This window comes from Lagopus leucura, unplaced genomic scaffold (genome assembly GCF_019238085.1).
Source record: "Lagopus leucura isolate 7727_CA_CO unplaced genomic scaffold, USGS_WTPT01 Super-Scaffold_100033, whole genome shotgun sequence".
NCBI classification, from domain to species: Eukaryota; Metazoa; Chordata; class Aves; order Galliformes; family Phasianidae; genus Lagopus; species Lagopus leucura.
Window position 1 is genome coordinate 4,817,918 of NW_024962282.1, and position 18,168 is coordinate 4,836,085.

The following is an 18,168-nucleotide window of genomic DNA, read 5'->3' on the forward strand; positions in this document are numbered from 1 at the left end:
TGGCAGATGCTGTCCCCCTGCAGCTCCTGACGAACCTCACCACAGTACTCTGCAGGATGCTGGGCCATACTTTCATTTTATGTACATCAGTGCAAACGTCCTTGACCAGAAGGATTTATTCCAGCTTTACACAATGGCACACGTGAGTAAAACCAAGCCCTTATTGGACAAGATAGGAAATCCAAGTCTTAACTCTTTGCGGTCATTAAAAATCCCACAACGTTCCTGTTTAGAGTAGGGGTGTTAACCCATTTGTCCTGGCCAAATTCCAACCTGGGTAATTACTGTAATCTGTCTGTTTAAATTACTCTTGCAGTTTTAATTGGACATATTACTTCTCTTGCCGCCTAAACTGTGATGTAATACCATTGTGTGTTATTAATCAGTTATCAAGTTTCATCCCAGAAGCAGCACATTGCAGTGATAGGTGGAAAGAGTCATTCCCTGCTGGTTGCAGGCACTCTCTGCTGCAGTACAAAAAAAAGCCCAGTCTATTTGTTTTTTAAAGTCATAGGCAAGCTGATATTTCAGTTCAAATAAGCAGCTTCAAAATGTGGTTTTTCTGTTTCTTTTTGAAGCCTGTGTAATCCGCCTAGTAATACATGTGCAGCCCACCACCTGGAGCTGGAAGTGCTGTGTGCTAGTAGAATTCAGAATCTCTTAGCATTTGCTTTTGATTCTGAATTTGATTTCTGCCATATTTCGATGTAAGATACGTTTGCTTTTAGTTAAAATGGTCTACTGACTACCATGGGTTCCTAAACCTGTAAAAGGTGAAAATTCCCATTGATAGATATAGGCTGAGTGTCTTGATGCTCAGCAGGGCTGGCAGATGTGTCACCATGGGGATGAAACTCCTCAAGAAGAGTCCTCCTGCAAGGGATATGTGCTGAGCTGGCACCTCTCCATTTTGCTTTTTCTCCATCTTTCTAACATGTAATAAAAGGACTGAAAAGTGGCCACTACCAAATGCAGCAATTGCTGCAAGGAAGGCATGGAAGAACCTGTAGTAAGAGGTCTCATGCCACTGCAACCCCTCACACCTTCCTGCATTGTCAGGGGCGGTCAGGGTTGGGCTCAGGTGAGATGGCTGTGGTTAGAAGGGAAAGCTGCAAGTTGGTGAGGTGGCCAAGTTGAGGTAGCATACAACAAGAGAACAGAAGCTGCCCTGCAGATATCACATGAGCTATGGTGTGGGGGTCCTGAGGGTTAGACAGGTCAGATGGCAGCGTGCTGTCCTGCCACAGGTGTGAGGGACTGGCTACAGCCTCTCCCCTGCCCCTTTGCTGCCAGGGGCTCTTCTCTCCCAGCTCAGGGAGATGAGTACAGTGATCCCCTGCACCTCTGTTGCACATGGGGACCTGCTGTAAATTACCCCCAGAGCGTTGCTGGGTTTTTAGTTTGTTATTTTTATTTCCTTTTAATGAATCAGTCCCTTGGTGAAAGTAACATGTTTGTTTAAACCTGGTATTTAACGTTGAGCAAAATGCTCTTCCTTTGTCCCTTACTATTTTGTTCATATTTTGCTGAAAATCTGCTATTCTACACAAGCATTTTAATAAACTGTTTGTTGTTGTATCCAGGTAACAAGCATGGTAAGTATTCTAACTAAACCAAGTATTATGTACCTTAGCTGTGCTTGGCAGAATTTTTGGCTAGCTTTTCCTGTACTCTCAGCCTGTGCTGTTTCTGAAGGAGCTATTCAAAGGAAGGACTGCTCACCTATCATACTGCTCCATATAAGCTATAGAGGGAGCATATGTGCAAAGTTGTATACTGTATATAAAAGCATGCGTCTCTTGCCAGCATGCGTGCTACTTTGCTTGTGAAGTAAAACCTGAAGGCCAACAACATCCTTGCCTAATATTGCTTGTGTTCTTTCATCCTAAGTCACATACCTAAATGTTAGCACATATTAATACAGTATCTCCAGACAGGGAACCCCACCATTCCAGATAGCAGCAGTCTGTTGGTTACCTTTATTACCTGGCCTAAAATACCCCGCTGCATTAAGAGATGTTCCTTTTCTGTTCTGTGATCATGCCTGATGGGCAGCGTCTAGGACTCCAAATTTAACACAAGGAATCAGTAACTCTTTTCCTAAACTTGTTCCTATATGCTTGAAAACAGCAGAAATGTTATGGCTGTCTGTTTTCTTTGGGATCACTGTCAGCCAGTGATGCACTACAACTGGGAGTTTAAATTGTATTTTGGTATTAATTGGATTTTGGTGATCCAGTTTTTAAAATACTTGTTGTAAGACAGACTCTGAGCTGGCTCTAAACATGTAAAGACAAATAAAATCTGTCGTCATTTACAGTCGGTCACAGTTCTGCGTTCTCATTTTGCAGTGTAATGCTAAAGGCAGATTTCTCTTAGTTCTAAATGATAGAGCTCAGATCTCAGCGGTCCCTCTCTGGCAAGCAGAGCCTTAGCAGCAGACTGACTTACTCTGTCCTCACTTAAAACCAGCAGAATCTACCCAGATAAATAGGTGGGCAGCAGTTTGCTCTCCCCAAGCTTCTTGCATGTTGGCAGAGCAGACTGTGAGAATCCAGGTCTACCATGCATGTCTGAGAGGAGGTTTTGCCTTCAGGTAGTCTGAGTGTTAGCCTTTGTCCTGGTTTTTTTTTTTTCCTGCATGGTTTGCTATTTTTGCATTTTCTGTGTGGCTTTTTAAGTTTTGATTTATGTGCTTGTAGCTGCAGTTATTTAACATCATTTGTTGTGCCAAATGTTTTAAGACTCCATGTAATTGTCATATTAAAGGATCAGACAGCAAAGGACAAAGCACTCCAGCACATGGCAGCAATGTCATCAGCTCAGATAGTCTCAGCTACTGCTATTCACAACAAGCTGGGCCTGCCAGGAATTCCCCGTCCTACATTTCCTGGGGCACCTGGGGTAAGTTGTTAGCTGAGTCCCGAAAATCCCTGTATTCTCTAACACTGTTCAGTAGAAATCTAAGGCTGAGTGAATGGATTAATGCTTTCACTTGTGTCTTTGCAAAAGGAATCGTGCTTGTTCAGAAATATCCCAAATCTTTCAACAGGGAAAACAAATGTGGGTCTGTTTGTTCTTCTTTCAGTTTTGGCCTGGCATGATTCAAACGGGGCAGCCTGGATCCTCGCAAGAGTAAGTCTGAAAATTTGAGTATGTTTCTTTCTGCAGTGTGGGGTGCTTTGCTGCCACAGGATATCAGTCTTGCAATAATTTGCACATTTTTCAAAAAGAAGGAGAAGTGGTTATAGGGTAGAGACTTGCAGTGATGTGATCTCATATTTGAAAAGTTGCAAGGGATCGCATCCCTCATCAGCCATGGGAAATGCAATCCCTTATCTCTGCAGTGGCTCTGGAGCAACGTCTCCCAGCCTTATTTTTCATCTTCTCCCTGCCTCATTTCCTTGAGGCCCATGGGAATCTTTGTGCCCCAGTACTTCGATGTCCTCTGGATTTATTGGGAGGCAAAGCATCTGCATCTGCTGGGATGGTTGCAGCAGGCAGGGCAGAAGCATGGACAAGCTCCTCACTTCAGCACGTTGGGAGTATGTAGTTCTCATGCTTCTCTCTCTTGCTGTTGCCTCTCTATGGTTGCTACATATGCTACGTAGGAGTCAAATACATTTGTGAATAAAGTTCATTAACTGCGTGTGTGACTCTAATGGAATTTACTGTTGATGGCATGGTGTATGATTTTTTTGTAACTATTTATTCCAGTGTAAAGCCATTCGTTCAGCAGGCCTACCCTATACAGCCATCAGTCACAGCTCCCATTTCAGGTAACTTTTGTTTCTTGTCTCCACTAAAAAGGGTTGGATTGTGTCCTGAAATGGACAGAGCCACTACTCCGTTTCTAACGACCCCAGCAACCAAACCAAACACTAGTCTCTAACAAATACCAGTGTCCTGGTACTTGTTAAGAGGGAGAATCAGTGAGTTTGGGAGTTTTATGTTTGATGTTACATTTTAGATAGCAAGTGTTAATACATATGTGAGGAGTTGCTGTGATACATGGTCTCTAGCCAGTGTTTTGTACTGTAGCAAAATGCATTGTAAAAAATGAATAGTAGAATGCATGTTTGTATTTTAATAGCTGTAATAATAAGCCTCCATTTATTGTTAATTAGGGCTAAATCTGTTCAGAAATCATTTGTGTTTAGCCTTGTTTTTGATATAAGTCTATGTGTCTGTTATTGGTAACTCTTCTCCTCCTGAAGCTTCAGCTCTACCTGATACCCCTTTGTTAGATGCATAATGCTTGCTCTGACACTGACTTCACTGCTCATACTGATGATGCCCTTTCCATGGCTTCTTCCATTCTCCTTTTCACACCTAACACCAGGAAAGATAACTATTTCTTTGCAGGTGACAGAATCACACAGAATCACAGAATCACAGAATCACCCGGGTTGGAAGGGACCCCAAGGATCATGTAGTTCCAACCCCCCTGCCTAGCAGGGCCACCAAACATACACATTGAGATCAGGTTGCCCAGGACCCCGTCCAACCTGGCCTTAAACACGTCCAAGGACAGGGCATCCACAACCTCCCTGGGCAGCCCGTTCCAGGGCCTAACCACTCTCCTAGTAAAGAACTTCCCCCTAACATCCAACCTAAATCTTCCCTCCTTCAACTTGGATCCATTTCCCCTAGTCCTGCTGTTATCAGCCCTTTTGAAGAGTTTACTCCCCTCCTGGGTGTAGGTTCCCTTCAGGTATTGATAGGCTGCAATGAGGTCACCCCGCAGCCTTCTCTTCTCCAGGCTGAACAAGCCCAACTCCCTCAGCCTGTCCTCATAGGGGAGGTCCTCCAGCCCCCTGATCATCTTAGTCGCCCTCCTCTGGACCCTTTCCAAAATCTCAATGTCTTTCTTGTACTGAGGGCTCCACACCTGGACACAGTACTCCAGATGGGGCCTCACAAGAGCCGAGCAGAGAGGGACAATCACCTCCCTGTCCCTGCTGGCCACCCATCTCCTGATGGAGCCCAGGATCCCATTTGCCTTTCGAGCTGCCAGAGCGCACTGCTGGCTCATATTCAGTCTCTCGTCCATCAGGACCCCCAGGTCCTTCTCTGCCGAGCTGCTCTCAAGGACCACTCCTCCCAGCCTGTACAGGTGCCTGGGGTTCTTCCGGCCCAAATGCAAAACCTTGCATTTTGCCGTGTTGAACCTCATTAGGTTCACCCGAGCCCAGCTTTCCAGCCTCTCGAGGTCCCTCTGAATGGCATCCCTTCCTTCCACAACTAACTTTACACTTCTCTTGCCAAACTACACCACACTTCTGACTCCCAGCTGCGGTTTTCTGACTCCCTCATACTTTGTGTTGTTTCTAACTTCCTGCTATACCATATTTGTGTCTGTCATATACTTTGAATCTTCTTTTACCTGCTGTTCTCTTTCAGAATGGGATTATTAATTTTTCTAAATCAGTCAGAATTCATGCATTTGCTTCATTAGAGTTCCTGTTCACACATAACCAGTCATTGTTGTAATTCCCTGTTTCACAAGCCTCAAACCCTCTTTGTGTAAATTTGAGGGTTGGATCCAGCTCCCAAACTCACTAAGAGATATGGACACAAACTATCTGTGACCTCTCCCTGGTTCTTAACCATGTTATCCTGGTTTTCTAACCTTTCTTGTGTGTCTCCCAGGATCAGCTTCTGCCTTCCAGCTGCAGCCTTTCTCTTCTTCCTTTACTGTTTTGTTTCCTTCTCATCTAATTTTCCACAATGAGGAGCAGAAGATAGCATTTATTCATTCTCTTGAGGTGAATTAGAGATGGTGGCTAACATCCCTTCTCTGTCTAGAGCATGTCATTCCCTCTTTATTATCAATTTAAAACTTTTTAGAGTATGATTCAGCTCTTTACAGTAATTATTTATTATTATCTGTAATATAATGATGCCTAAAAGCTCCAAAAGAAGACAAGGACCCAATGTGCAAATACATAGTAAGAAACGGTCCCTGCCTTGGAAAGAGTATACACTAAATAGAAGAGAGGAATTGAAAGTGGCAGAAGAAATAGGCAGAAAGAGAGGTGGTTTACTTGTAACATGTGGAGCCAGAAATGGAGGCCAGTTCTCTTAACTCCTTGAGGCAGTAATACCTCCTCGGAGCCTTGCTGCTTGTTTCCAGGCAAGAGTCAGCTGTAAGTCTGTTTGAAGTCTGTGTGAAATCTCTGTAAATCTCTAACATCCAGTATATAATTTAAGCAAAAATTCTGCAGTGAGTTACAACCTGAAGCAAACAGTGGAGCCAACCTTTTATTTGTACCATTTTTAGCTTGTTGGGTTGGGACCTCTTTTCCTACATGTTTTCTCTGTTGTCCTTATTTTCATTCATTATTTGTTAAAATGAATATAAATGACCAAGAGTTACCTGGGTGATTGCTGGTTATATTTAATTCAGAAAATATAAACTGGGGAATGATGAACGTCTTGATGAAAATGGTTCCTTTTCTTTAGGATTTGAGCCTACGTCAGCTCCAGCTCCGTCGGTCCCTGCATGGCAGGGCCGATCGATTGGTACGACCAAGCTCAGGCTGGTGGAGTTTTCAGCTTTCCTTGAACAGCAGAGGGATCCCGAATCAGTAAGTGTTGCCCTCATGTCTGCTCAGCTTTGGCTTTCCTCAGTCCCTTCCCATGCGGAGCGTGCTTTCCAGGCCTAAGCCTGCAGGAATACACTCCTGGTATTGCTGTGTTCACTACCACTCAATGTAATATTGCTTTCGTGATGGTACCACATTATCCTTTCTTGCCCTCTTTCTCTGTTTGCGGAAGAGAGAGGCCTGTCTGAGAGCAGGCATGGTTCACTGTGCCTCGCTGTTAACCTACTTTAGCAGCTGTACCAAATTGCATCATGTTTTTGGCAGCAGTTTAGTGCCTAACTGTAAGTTACAATTTAATCTATTTCCTAGCAGAAACAAAATCAAGGACTTGTATAGAAATTATGCATGGCCCTTTACAAAGCTGATGTTAGGGTCATCCTCTGGGTGTTTTTGGGACAGTGATAGTCCCTTTGAGTTCAAGCCTTCCTAGCGTGCAGCATTTGTCTGCATTGCTTCTTTTTTTCTTTTTTTGAGATTACATTTCTAAATCTGTGGTCATTGGGTCTTGCTTGATTTCGTGCCTTGGGATCCAGTCTGAGGTTTTTTTTTTTTTCGTTTGGGCTTCTTTTTTTTGTTTTGTTTTTTTGAGGAAGGTTTTGGTTTATAAGTCTTTGTACTGCACCTGCAGGGGTAGATTATGGGATTGGCTGTAGTATTTTATTTACGCCAGTTAGCCATGAACCTTGATATTAATCATTACATATTTACCACAGGCATTTGTGAGTAGCCTAGCATGGTTTCTACTGTGTCACAAAAAAAATCAAAAGAGCTTCTTTTAGCTCGAGCCTGAAAATTTTTATTGAGATAATTTCTGAAAAGCAAATACTGTCATGAATGGGTGATGTAGACAGGTCATTCTTGTTCAGATGCCTGGTAAAATACAGTAGCTTGGAGCGGAGAGAAGTTATCGCTTGCTCTTTGTAATTAAGTACTGGAAACCATAGCCTTTATGGGCTCTGTCCAGGGGTGTTATCCAGGGAGTGTTTACCCTGCTTAATGGAGACTGGAGACATAGCCCAGAAACCTTACAACAAAGGAATGCTCCTGGCAGAGAAACACCCCAACGGAAATATGCCATATCTCAGCTATTCATACACTAAATATGTGGCAGTGTGGAGGGCTGCTGAGCGTCCCGTTTGGCCAGGCTCAGTTAATGCTGAGGAAGGCGGTGTCTGCCAGCAGGTACTGTGGGCTGCGCTCTAGCTGGATGGGTTGCTGCTGCACGGCTTCACTGAGACTGGCTGCACTGCCACCTGGAGCAACCAGGGTCTAGCACATGCTGTCAGGCAGTCCAGGCCCTGTGGGCTGCACAGGGCAGGCTGCAGCCTCAGTCACCCTGAATCACAGTATGCCCCGGGCTGAGCCACAGCTGGAACAACTCTGCTCGAGTGCTGTGCTCAGCCAGGTGGGGTTTCTGTTTCTGATGCAGGGAAGGCAGCACCCAGGTATCCCTGCGGGCAGCCCGACCAAACACCTGTGGCTGGGTGCTGCACAGTGTGCCCTACTGATCCCTGCTGCACTTGGGCTGCTCTGACTGGGGATACTGCACATGTGCCTGGAGCGTGTTGGCAGACGGTACAGCCGAGCAGCGTGCGGCGTGACTGCACTGCATGTGGGTGAATGGCAGCTTGGCGCATCCTGAGTTACAGTTCTGCCAGAGCCTGCGGCAGTGCTTCTGGGCTGCAGGAGGTTCTGCGCTGAGGGTGCACTGGGGCTCTCAGTTTTCCTGTAGGTGTAGGCTGTGGGAAGGCAGTGCATAAGGGGTGGGGGCCTGAAACACAGTTAGCCGACATAGCCTCCTAGCTGCCATGAAGCTTTTTTTAGAGTAAACTCGTGTTATTTGGAATTCCAGAGGTGCAGGGAGGCCCACTGGTGCTTGTTCCAGCTTGCAAGCATAACTACTGCAGAGTGCATTTGGTAGATGCAGGAGGGGTTGGAGAGAAGCAGAAGCATGGAAGTACCCAGACTTGTTTTTAAAGACTCAGAATCACATGCTATAAGATTGCAAAAATACGACACAAAGACAATTCTATTGTTTTTCATGGATGAATTCCAGCATGGATCATTCTCTATCCCTGCTCTGCACGTGCTGCAAGGTGCGGTGGGCATGCAGCAGATGCTGCCTGGCTGCTATCCTTGGCTGCTGGTCACCCTGTGCTGCACTCTGCCATCATTGTATAGCTCCAGTTAAGTATTCTTTTGATCAAATGAATTTCTAATGTTTTGTTGGGAAAAAAAAAGAAAAAGAAAAAGAAAAAAATGATGGTTCCTCCTTCCCTCATCTGAAAACCTGGTCAGAATGCCTGGTAGTGGTGAGGACAAACAGACCAATTCCTCCTTAAAATGTGATCTCGGGCCAGGGCTTGGTGACCCTGGGAGGCCTCTTGCAGCCTGTGTTCCTGTATAGCGATTATGGATTCAGGTGTCTGCCCGTGCTGACTGCCAAGGACTTCAGTGGGGCTGTGCATGGACATAAAAGGTCCACCCACTGAGAATTCATCCAAGGAGTGGGGCATTAAGCATTTCTGGGGTTCTTCCAATGTCAATTGGTGCTTAGAAGTACAAAAGCCCCTTGATGTCAGGCAGTTAGGTTAATTCCAGGTGGGCATTCTTATGGGTCAGAAACTGCTCCAGAGAGCCCTGTCACTTGTTGGGGCTGCTGACTTCCTTCCCTTGCCTAGCCACAAAATCGCTCCATTTACAAAAGAATAAAATATAGGGAGGAAACAATAAACATCCCTTGCTGTAGTTCTGCATGGCAGAAGGTCATTTGGAAGGGCATAAGATGATACAGTTGCAAAATCTTGGAATACTGACTCTGAGGCTAAGGATAGGTAAGATTACTCCTCCTCTAACATGAAAATCAATTCAGTTTATAAATGTCAAGCTGTATTTCCCCTTTGTGGCATTTTATGCTCAATCACAATTCTTAAATAGTGCTTAGGAGCCGCCCTGGTACATCCAAGCACTCGTGTTCCTTGTGGGTGCTTCTCTTTGTTGCCAGCCCTATGTAAGTATACTCACCAGGGCTGACAAATTCATGCAACCTGTTGCTTTCAGGGCAGGTTTTATTTAAGGGAAGCTTTCTATTTTTACTGTAGTGCTTCTTTGAAATTTCAGGACAAATGCCTACACTGAATATGCCCACGTACCCCAAAAATACAAACTGTGTGTGAAAACAAAGGGCTGGTATACAGATAGAGAGAGCATTCAGAGACTCCAACACTGAAAGGGAAATAATTCCAATTTCTCATAAGTTCATTCATACCTACTTCCAAACCAGGAAAATACTGTGCTACTTCCCAGAATAAACCCTTCTTCTCTCTGCTTCTTCAAGGATTCTTACTGCTGCATGCACTTCAGGCAGCTTTCTGTCTTAGGCCTGGAAGGAACATGGCTGCTGGGCCTTTTTGGTATTAATACACACATCCAAACCATCAGATGGTGGTAGGTCCAAATTTCTTCAAAACGTATTTTGAAAAGTGATGATGAAATAAAATATTCTGTATGTTTTCATTCAGGTTTTACTGTTGTTGTAAAGGGGCTTTGTGAGCCTGGAGAGAAATATGCCTGAGAAACAGAAAGTGAAAGCAGTTGCAAAAGGGCCATAAAAACAGCCCACCATCAATAGCCAGATGCAGTAAAATTCACCAAAGTTAATCAAACCACCTAACTGATGAAAAATCAATGAGGTCCTTTCAAAAGAAACCCTCCATATTTGAACCATATCTGTCGTTAAAGGCATTGTTTGTCCTTTCTTTATTTCCCATAAAATGTGTGGAAGGCAGCTCAGCTTTTTGGCCGTAAGGAAGTCTCCGGTTAGCATTGGTGTGAAAGGAAGAGGAAGCGAAGCCACGCTTGGACGAACGTTGTGGAGTGGCAGATTCAGAATTTTGGGTCGTTTGAATCTAAAATCCATCCAAGTTTAAAAAATGGAAGGGATGGAAGGGTCATTCCTTGTGCGGTGCTGAGCAGCACACTTCCATCTCCATAAAATGTTTGTTCTCGGGTGTCATGTGCTCACGTGCTCCTTTTTTCCCTCCTTCATTCGGTGTAGATGCAGCGGCCCTTCTTTGATAAGCTGCTATTCAGCAGTTTGTTTTATTCTGTTGTTGAAATGCGTGGCCCCATGCCCTGCTTGCTGAGCAGTATCTACACTCTCCTCCAAAGATAATTAATAATTTCCTCCATCTGCATTTCACAGATGTATCAGTGCAGTCAGCTCTGAGATTGAGGGGCACTCTTGCTGACATCTGACAAACCAAGAACTTCAGGTGCAAAAGAATGAATGGGCCTCTGATTTTGAGGGTCCACTTTGTTTTGTTATGAGCCTGATTTTTCCAAATACTTAGCTTTTATTGAGAGCTTCCTATATTCAGGCATAATTTTCCCATCTGAGCTCTCAGCACTTGTGGAATTGGGACCGTGGGGTCTCGGATCAGGCAGGCTAGAATGGAAGGCTGTGTCTGCAGTGCTGCAGGAAAGCAGATGAGTTGTGAGTACCTTGCCTCGCCTGCAAGTCCCGGCTGCACACTGGGACTCCTGTGGCAGTGCATGGGAAGTGCTGGGCAGCAGTACTGTGTCAGGCTGGGGGCTGCGCTGCCTCCCCAGCAGGGTTCTGCCCTGCTCAGCTCCTGCCTCCCTATTTCTGCAACTAGAAAGCTGTCTAAGAACTTCTCTTAGGGCACATTCCAGATTGCACCCTGAGCAGAGACAGGCAGGAGGCTGATGGGTGGAGGTCCTAAAAAAAACGAGGGAGACTGTGCATTGTGTCATAACACACAACCACAGGATGGTTGTGAAAGTGTTAAAATCCCTAACAGGACTCGGTGAAGTCTCTGGTTACAGGATGAGAGCATTATGAATACAAGATAGAAGCAGTGGCAACGAACTATGCGCTTACCAGTGTTTTGGTAGAAATAAGAACTGTTGGTAGAGCGAGTGACTTTCTTACATCAGCAGGAAATTAAAGAGCATCAGATGTACAAGATAGAAGATAGAGCGAGGCAGCAACACTGTGCAGGGCAGGCTGCAGGTGACAGCAGTGCATTGACTGCTTTCTAATCAGTCTGCACTGCCTGGCCCCCTCCTTCAGTAGTGCAGTGCTATGCAGGCCACAGGCTCTGAGGCAGGGCAGACCAGGACCGATGCACAGGGCCCAGCACTTGTGAAGCACTGGTGCCTCTCGTTTCAGCCCCAGCGAGCGAGCTGCTGCCCTTAGGCTGTGTCCTGCTCGGCTGCCCACAGAACTGCTGTTTCACATACAGGGATGGCTATTGCCTTGGTGTGCAAGAGCAGAATTGGGGAGATGTTACAGATTACATGCACTGGCAGATAGAACAGGTGGAGGTGATTCGTCTTTGTTCTACTCTAGCTAAATGCAAGCATCCTCTGCCATTGGCAATTTGTCTCAGTTCTTTTAAATTCCTAAGTGGATTATAATTTTTCTCGTGGTATTATTTGACAACAGTCATATTTCATGGCTTTACTGCATTCTTTGGATAGTTGGAATTTTTTAAGGAAGGGAGCTCAGTAAGAGGCGGCCATCTTCAGGGCATGTTGTGTAATGCAGATGCTGCAGACAAAGTGACTGCAAACATTCTTTGTGCATTTTTACAGAGTTTTTATCCTTGGAAAACACAGGATCTGACCTATGGTGGTTGACAGCAGATGAAGTACACTGCTGGATGCAGACCTTTCCAATGCGGTGGCAGGAGCAAATTCCTCCACACGTAAGGTGCCTCAGTGACTGGAATACAGTCTGAGGCAACAGTGGATTCTGATGATAGTGAGGACATTTCTAAGCTTTTCAGACATAATGGGCTTGAAAATGTAGGCATGCAGCTTAGCCTCTTTGCTTCTATTTACGCATAAGTTCCCACCATGAAGTATGTATGAAAACTACAGGGATCATTTCAGTACCCATTTGCCCTGCTCCTAATACAGTATTGTTCATTAGTTTGTAGAAATGTGCCATATTTAATTAGGTTAGTAATGACTTACTTAGTATAGGAATTGCAGAAACAGAAGGAGAAAATAATCACACATTGCAATGTCAAAATAAACATTTCCATCCTAGGAATGTTGTCAGGTGATGTCATACCATCTGTCCCACTGTACCCGCTCAGAAATGTTGCTACAGCAGCATCTGGTACTTTGGCAAGCTCAGCAGACAACTGTGGTAGCTTTACAGCTGCCTTCAGCTCTGCTTTTGTATTTAAACAGCATAAAGACTTCTTGAACCGCTCTGTGTTCCTGTACAGGATTTCTTTTGCTGAAGTTTAGATACTGAGCAACTTTTACTGTGTCAGCCCTTATTCTGAATGAGGGAGAACAGAGGTGCACATCCCCAGGGAGTGCCCTTCTTGGCTCATTAAGAGTTTGCAGGGAAGGGGGAATGTTTTGGCTTTGTTTCTCATGGAAGGCTGAAGTACTCACCTCCCTCAGGGAAGTGCTCGCCCTTTTCCTTGGTCAAGCTGGGCATCCATCAGCAGCCATGTTAGGTGACTCATCCCACACCCTTTTGATTGCATTTTGCTCCTGCTAGCCTAGAAGAGCAACAGAAGCATGCTTCTGGAGCCCTCCTGTGCCAGCTCCTGGGGCAGTGGGCACTATGGCCTTTTGGTTTGGTGTCCTATGCAAAGCTTTAGATCAAAGTAGGGAGCAAAAACCGTCCAGTCTGACATTCAGTCACAGTGCTGCCAGCTTGTGTCAAAAAATAGAAATTGGAAACATGGTTCCTTCTCATGTTAGTTTGCTTTTTTTTTGTTCTATTTTTTTTTTTTTTTCCAAGCTCAAGTGTTTCCTAAGTTCACTTTGTTCATTATTGAGTGAAGTAAAATGCTACCTCTGACTGCAGACACTGCTGTGATAACTTGTCGTGTTTACCAACCAGATCAGTGATTTCCTGAGTCCTTGTGTAAATGATCAGCTCGTGAGCCAGACCAGGGCACGCTCCCTCCTGCACACACACACTCCGCTCCCATCCACGCGTTTATTTCTCTGCCATATGTGTTTTTATGGTAGAAACAGCTTATTCAGACCAGCTCTGTCCCTCTGGGACACACGGGGCAAGTTCTCTGTGCACAGGGGAAGCTGGGATGGCATTATTTTGAAAGAAGCCTGAAAGGACAATCCATGCAAGTGGTGCTCATTTGTCTGATACATTGAGCTCAAGACTTGCATGTGCAAACACCTTTGCGTGCTGTTACACTTTCCATTTTTTCTTTCACAAAATGGACCACCTGACTCTTTAAAAAGCATAGACTTTACCTCACCTTTGGCCACAAACAGGGGTTGAGTGTTCCCTGATTCTAAATTCAGATTGCACTGTGCTAGAAGGTTGTCAAATAGATTACAATTTCCTAAGTATAGAAATGTTGCTAGTCCATTTCCTTGTCCCCAAAGCCTTGGACATCTGCTAAGGAAGGTCCCTGTCACAGTGAAGGAAGGCTGTGAGAGAATGTCCAATTAATTGAGATTTGTCATTTCAATTTGTTCATTCAGCAGGTATGTTGTAAACTAAATAGCTTAAATGGGGTCTGCTTTGGGGTTTTAAATATTTTATTTGTGCTTACCAGTTGGGAATTGCCCCTTATATACAGCATCTGTTGGATGTGACAGTTTTCTAGTGTGTTCATTGACAGCATATCAGTTTTCCTTTAATTGAGTTAGAAACATCTTTTGTGACCTCCGTGGTTAAAAAACATGCTTAATCTCACTGCTCTGCAGCTCCTTCAGTCTGCTTGCATGATGCTGAAAGCACCCAGAAGACCACATTGGTCTGAGTGGGAGCTGTCTTGGGCTCCCCTGGCCTGCAGAGTTCCCCCAGCCAGGGCAGGGGCTGTGGAGGTGGGCAATGAGATGCAGCGAGGTGAGGTTAAGAAATGGGGAAGTGGAAGCAGAGCACATTTTGGCATAGAGAGTGGTCAGTGACACTCACTCTCTAGGGCTCCCTAGGTGAAGGTTGGCTCCTTTCAGTACTTAGGTCAAAACATTGGAGGGCATGTGGCGAGGTCTGCTCATAAAGTAGCAGCAATACTGAGTGGCTGGCCTTCTCACGATTGTCATCCTAAGGTTTAAAGAAACTCCTTTCTGTCTTTCTTAAGTGCTGTTAGCATATGCCATAGGTTGAGGTTTGCTGTTGTTTTGTTTGTTTTTTTTTAGTAGACAAATAAGAAGTGTGTAGGTTCAGGCCTTTGGGATACCAGCAGAAATCAGGGCTTGGAGGATGTGGGACACGAAGAAGCATGGTTCGAAGCAGCAGAAAGAGGCTTTCCTCCAGCACATATTCATCTGATTATGCCCTGCAGTGGGCTCTTTAGCACCTTGCTGCCGTTCAGTCAGTGTAAATTACTCCCTTGAAGATGACCATTTTTGGTGGTGTGCAGAAGGTCCGTGGGGTTTTGAAGTTGACCCTTGCTCACTAGGGGCTACTTCACAATCACTGAAGTTTTTCATGGAAATCATACTGCAGAAAATCATTGTCCCCGGAATAACGTGCGAGTCATTGAATCCATCAAAGCACACTTCCCTCTGCAGGAACACATGCAGCCCTGTGTCTTAATAAACCTCTGTTCTTTTTGTTCGGCGCTGATTTTCCTGTTTCTTTCTTGCAGTACAATAAACACCTCTTCGTACACATTGGACACGCAAACCATTCTTACAGCGACCCGTTGCTTGAATCGGTGGACATTCGTCAGATTTATGACAAATTTCCTGAAAAGAAGGGTGGTCTAAAGGAGCTGTTTGGGAAGGGGCCCCAAAATGCTTTCTTCCTCGTAAAATTCTGGGTGAGTAATACATGACATTGCGAGCCTTTCTTGGCAGTGTGGCCTATGTGTAGTGCTTAGCTTTGGGGTGCTTGTGGAAATGTCTTCTCTTGCCTAAAAGCACAGATAAGCTGTGTATCCTTCTGGTAGGGTCCTGTCCCAGAGCTACTCTTGCTGGCAGCTCCACAAGCCTGTGTCAAAGGTGACATGCAGGGGCAGATACATGCCTCAGCTGTGCTTGGTAGCTGCTGAGCAGGAGCAAGCAGGTAATGGAGCACTTGTTTGTAAATGGGGAACTGCCATCTAGTGGTCTGAGAATACCAGGGAGGCAGCAAATAGAGACTGCTTTTACTGTTTCTGATGTAGAACTCTTGTCAAATGCACATAATACAAGGATCAGCCTGCAGATAGCAAATAGGACCAAGAAGGACTTGGATCAAGCATGCTTTGGGTCAGTCATGAGCTTGTGAGAGTTTCAGGGTTTTTTTTTAAAGGTTTTTTGATTGCTACAGTATGTCTGCTTTTCCCTTGCCTGCTTGTCAGTGAGCTGTGGGACTCTGCTCCAGCAATCTGCCCATTGCAAGCAGGAATGAAAGCAGAATTTGAATGGAAAGCTGAGATGTTGGAAAATATATTGGTCTAGTTTTAGTAAATTTCACTGATACACCAGGTCTAATTTGTTGCATTTGCAAAAGCCCATGGTGATAATGCTAAAGGTTCATCTAAAAGGATCACCAGATCTCAAGAGTAGAGACCTTATTTCTGCTTACGCTTCTTCTTTGCACCAATTTGTTGTTTGTGATAGGCTCCTCTTCATACCAGAGTTTCTTTCTTAAAGCCTCAGTGAAAGAGGCACATTCAGGGACTAATTACAGAGTGGAAAGATTGGTGCTGACATTAGAAAAGGTTGATCTGGAGCCACTGCTTATGGTACTGGTCTTTCTCCGTTGAAGTTTGTGTGATCTGAAATACTCTCCAATCTGTATGTACCCAAGACTTCCCATATTGCCAAAAGTATGGGAACTGAAAATGAGGGAGGCTCTTCTCTCCGATCTGGGTGCAGAAGAGATTAACCACTGAGTAGGAGCTGTGCTGCGCCACAAGCACTGAGAATTGTATTGAGAAATTTATGGAGCTTAAAACTAGAAATGGAACTACAGACTTTGTGTTTGAGGGCTGGCTGAGCAAAGAGTCCAGAAACAGGTGGCAGCAGAAAACTGGAAGCTGAAATACACAGAAACCAGGAGCCTGCAAAAGGCAGGTGAGAGCACAGAGTCAAAAAGGGATAAGGAGTGGGAAATGGGAGCATTTGTGGTAATGTGGAGTCTGCGTGGAAGGATGACAGCACACAGCAGAGATGCCTGTGAGAGTTGGGAGCAGAGCAAGCATAAGGATGAAAGAAATATGGCTGCAGAGAAACAGCAGTTGGAATTACGGTCTATAACCACTGAGTTCATTTCCTTGCAAAACTTGGGCTTGAACTGAGGCCCATCATCTCACCAACCCACTTTGCTTAATAAAATACTTGCAAAACCCACTGGCACAATGAACCTTACCCCACCTGCCTGTTCTCAGTTGCATGAGAATGACCAGCCTGATCTAGCTGTGGATGTCCTATCACTACAGGGCAGTTGGACTGGAGGGCCTTCAAGGTTTCTTTCAACTCAATTGATTCTGTGATTGTAAGCCTTAGACTACATTGAACAATGGAAGCAGCAGAGATTGGTGCTGTATTCATTGATGTTTTTCTGTATTTTCTGTTGCTTTTCCATGTGGAAATTGATTTTCAGGAGTGCTGAATGCTCAAAGATGTATCTAAAACCAGTGCAGAGCTTTCTTGTATCATTAAGGTCAGTGTTGTACTTGTGACCTAGAAGTTTAGTGTACCAGCTTTCTATACTTGATTTCCTACAAGCATTGCTCATCTTTAAGCCTCTTACCTCAGTTTCCCAGCATCGTAGTGATGCCATCCCTTCACCTCAGGTCATCATTAAGAAATCAAACTCACTGGCATCCATTTAAAAAAATAAATATATATATATACATACATATATAAATTCTCCATTCTCCATTAGGAGAATTTTAATAATTCTAAGTTCAGTGCAGGTTTTGAGTAGTGTGAGGGAGGCAGGGATTTGGGCACACTGAATAATGAAAATAATGAGAAATATTGTGTAGCTGCTCAGTGGGTGAGTGTGCAGTCATGTAAGTAAAGGTTCCATGATGCAGTTCAGCAGTAAGGATGAGTGGGAAACTTCAATTCAGCATTTCCTAACCTTACAGTGTCTTCCAACTTCATGATCTTTTAATGCAATTTTGCATAATGTGAAGGTTAAAAAGCGCACAGTGCTTATCATCCTGCTGAGTTATATATTAAAAATGTGATGGGAATGCCTTCCTAAGCCATGGCCTTAAAATAGGCCAGTGGATTTTCTTTCTTGTTGGGTGTGCAAAGGCAGAGGGAGGGTGCCAGGGGCAAGCATTTGGGTGTAGCAAGGCTGATGATGAATGCTCCTCTAGGAATAGACTTCACACCAGTGCCCCCACAGCTAGAAGTATATATATATAGGAAAAACAGAAGATGGCTATGGTGAGTCACAGAGAGTTATATCCTAAACTGTCAACTCACTGTCTTATATTTAATTTCTTTCACCCTGATGGGACGTTTTTCAGGAAAAACAAAAGACATTTGCCATTATTGAGGGGAGTCTTTAGAAACTGTTCTAAAACAGACATCTGTTACCACTGTATATCTGACAAAGGTTGACGGTGTTTTGGACCCTGATTGT

General features: G+C 44.6%; 1 protein-coding gene across 6 annotated transcripts in view; it reads left to right on the plus strand.

The window, feature by feature from the left end:
- Nucleotides 1–18,168, plus strand: part of TEAD1 (TEA domain transcription factor 1) — a 145,997-nt gene that overhangs the window by 110,657 nt on the left and 17,172 nt on the right. For 4 of the 6 annotated variants that reach the window (XM_042881882.1, XM_042881880.1, XM_042881879.1 and 1 more), the window contains 6 exons: nucleotides 1,584–1,595; nucleotides 2,770–2,904; nucleotides 3,089–3,135; nucleotides 3,718–3,779; nucleotides 6,466–6,590; nucleotides 15,227–15,400. In XM_042881882.1, coding sequence (XP_042737816.1) covers nucleotides 1,584–1,595; nucleotides 2,770–2,904; nucleotides 3,089–3,135; nucleotides 3,718–3,779; nucleotides 6,466–6,590; nucleotides 15,227–15,400 — 555 coding nt within the window. The remainder of the gene's footprint in view (nucleotides 1–1,583; nucleotides 1,596–2,769; nucleotides 2,905–3,088; nucleotides 3,136–3,717; nucleotides 3,780–6,465; nucleotides 6,591–15,226; nucleotides 15,401–18,168) is intronic. The other 2 variants (XM_042881876.1, XM_042881877.1) reach the window with 1 other exon arrangement.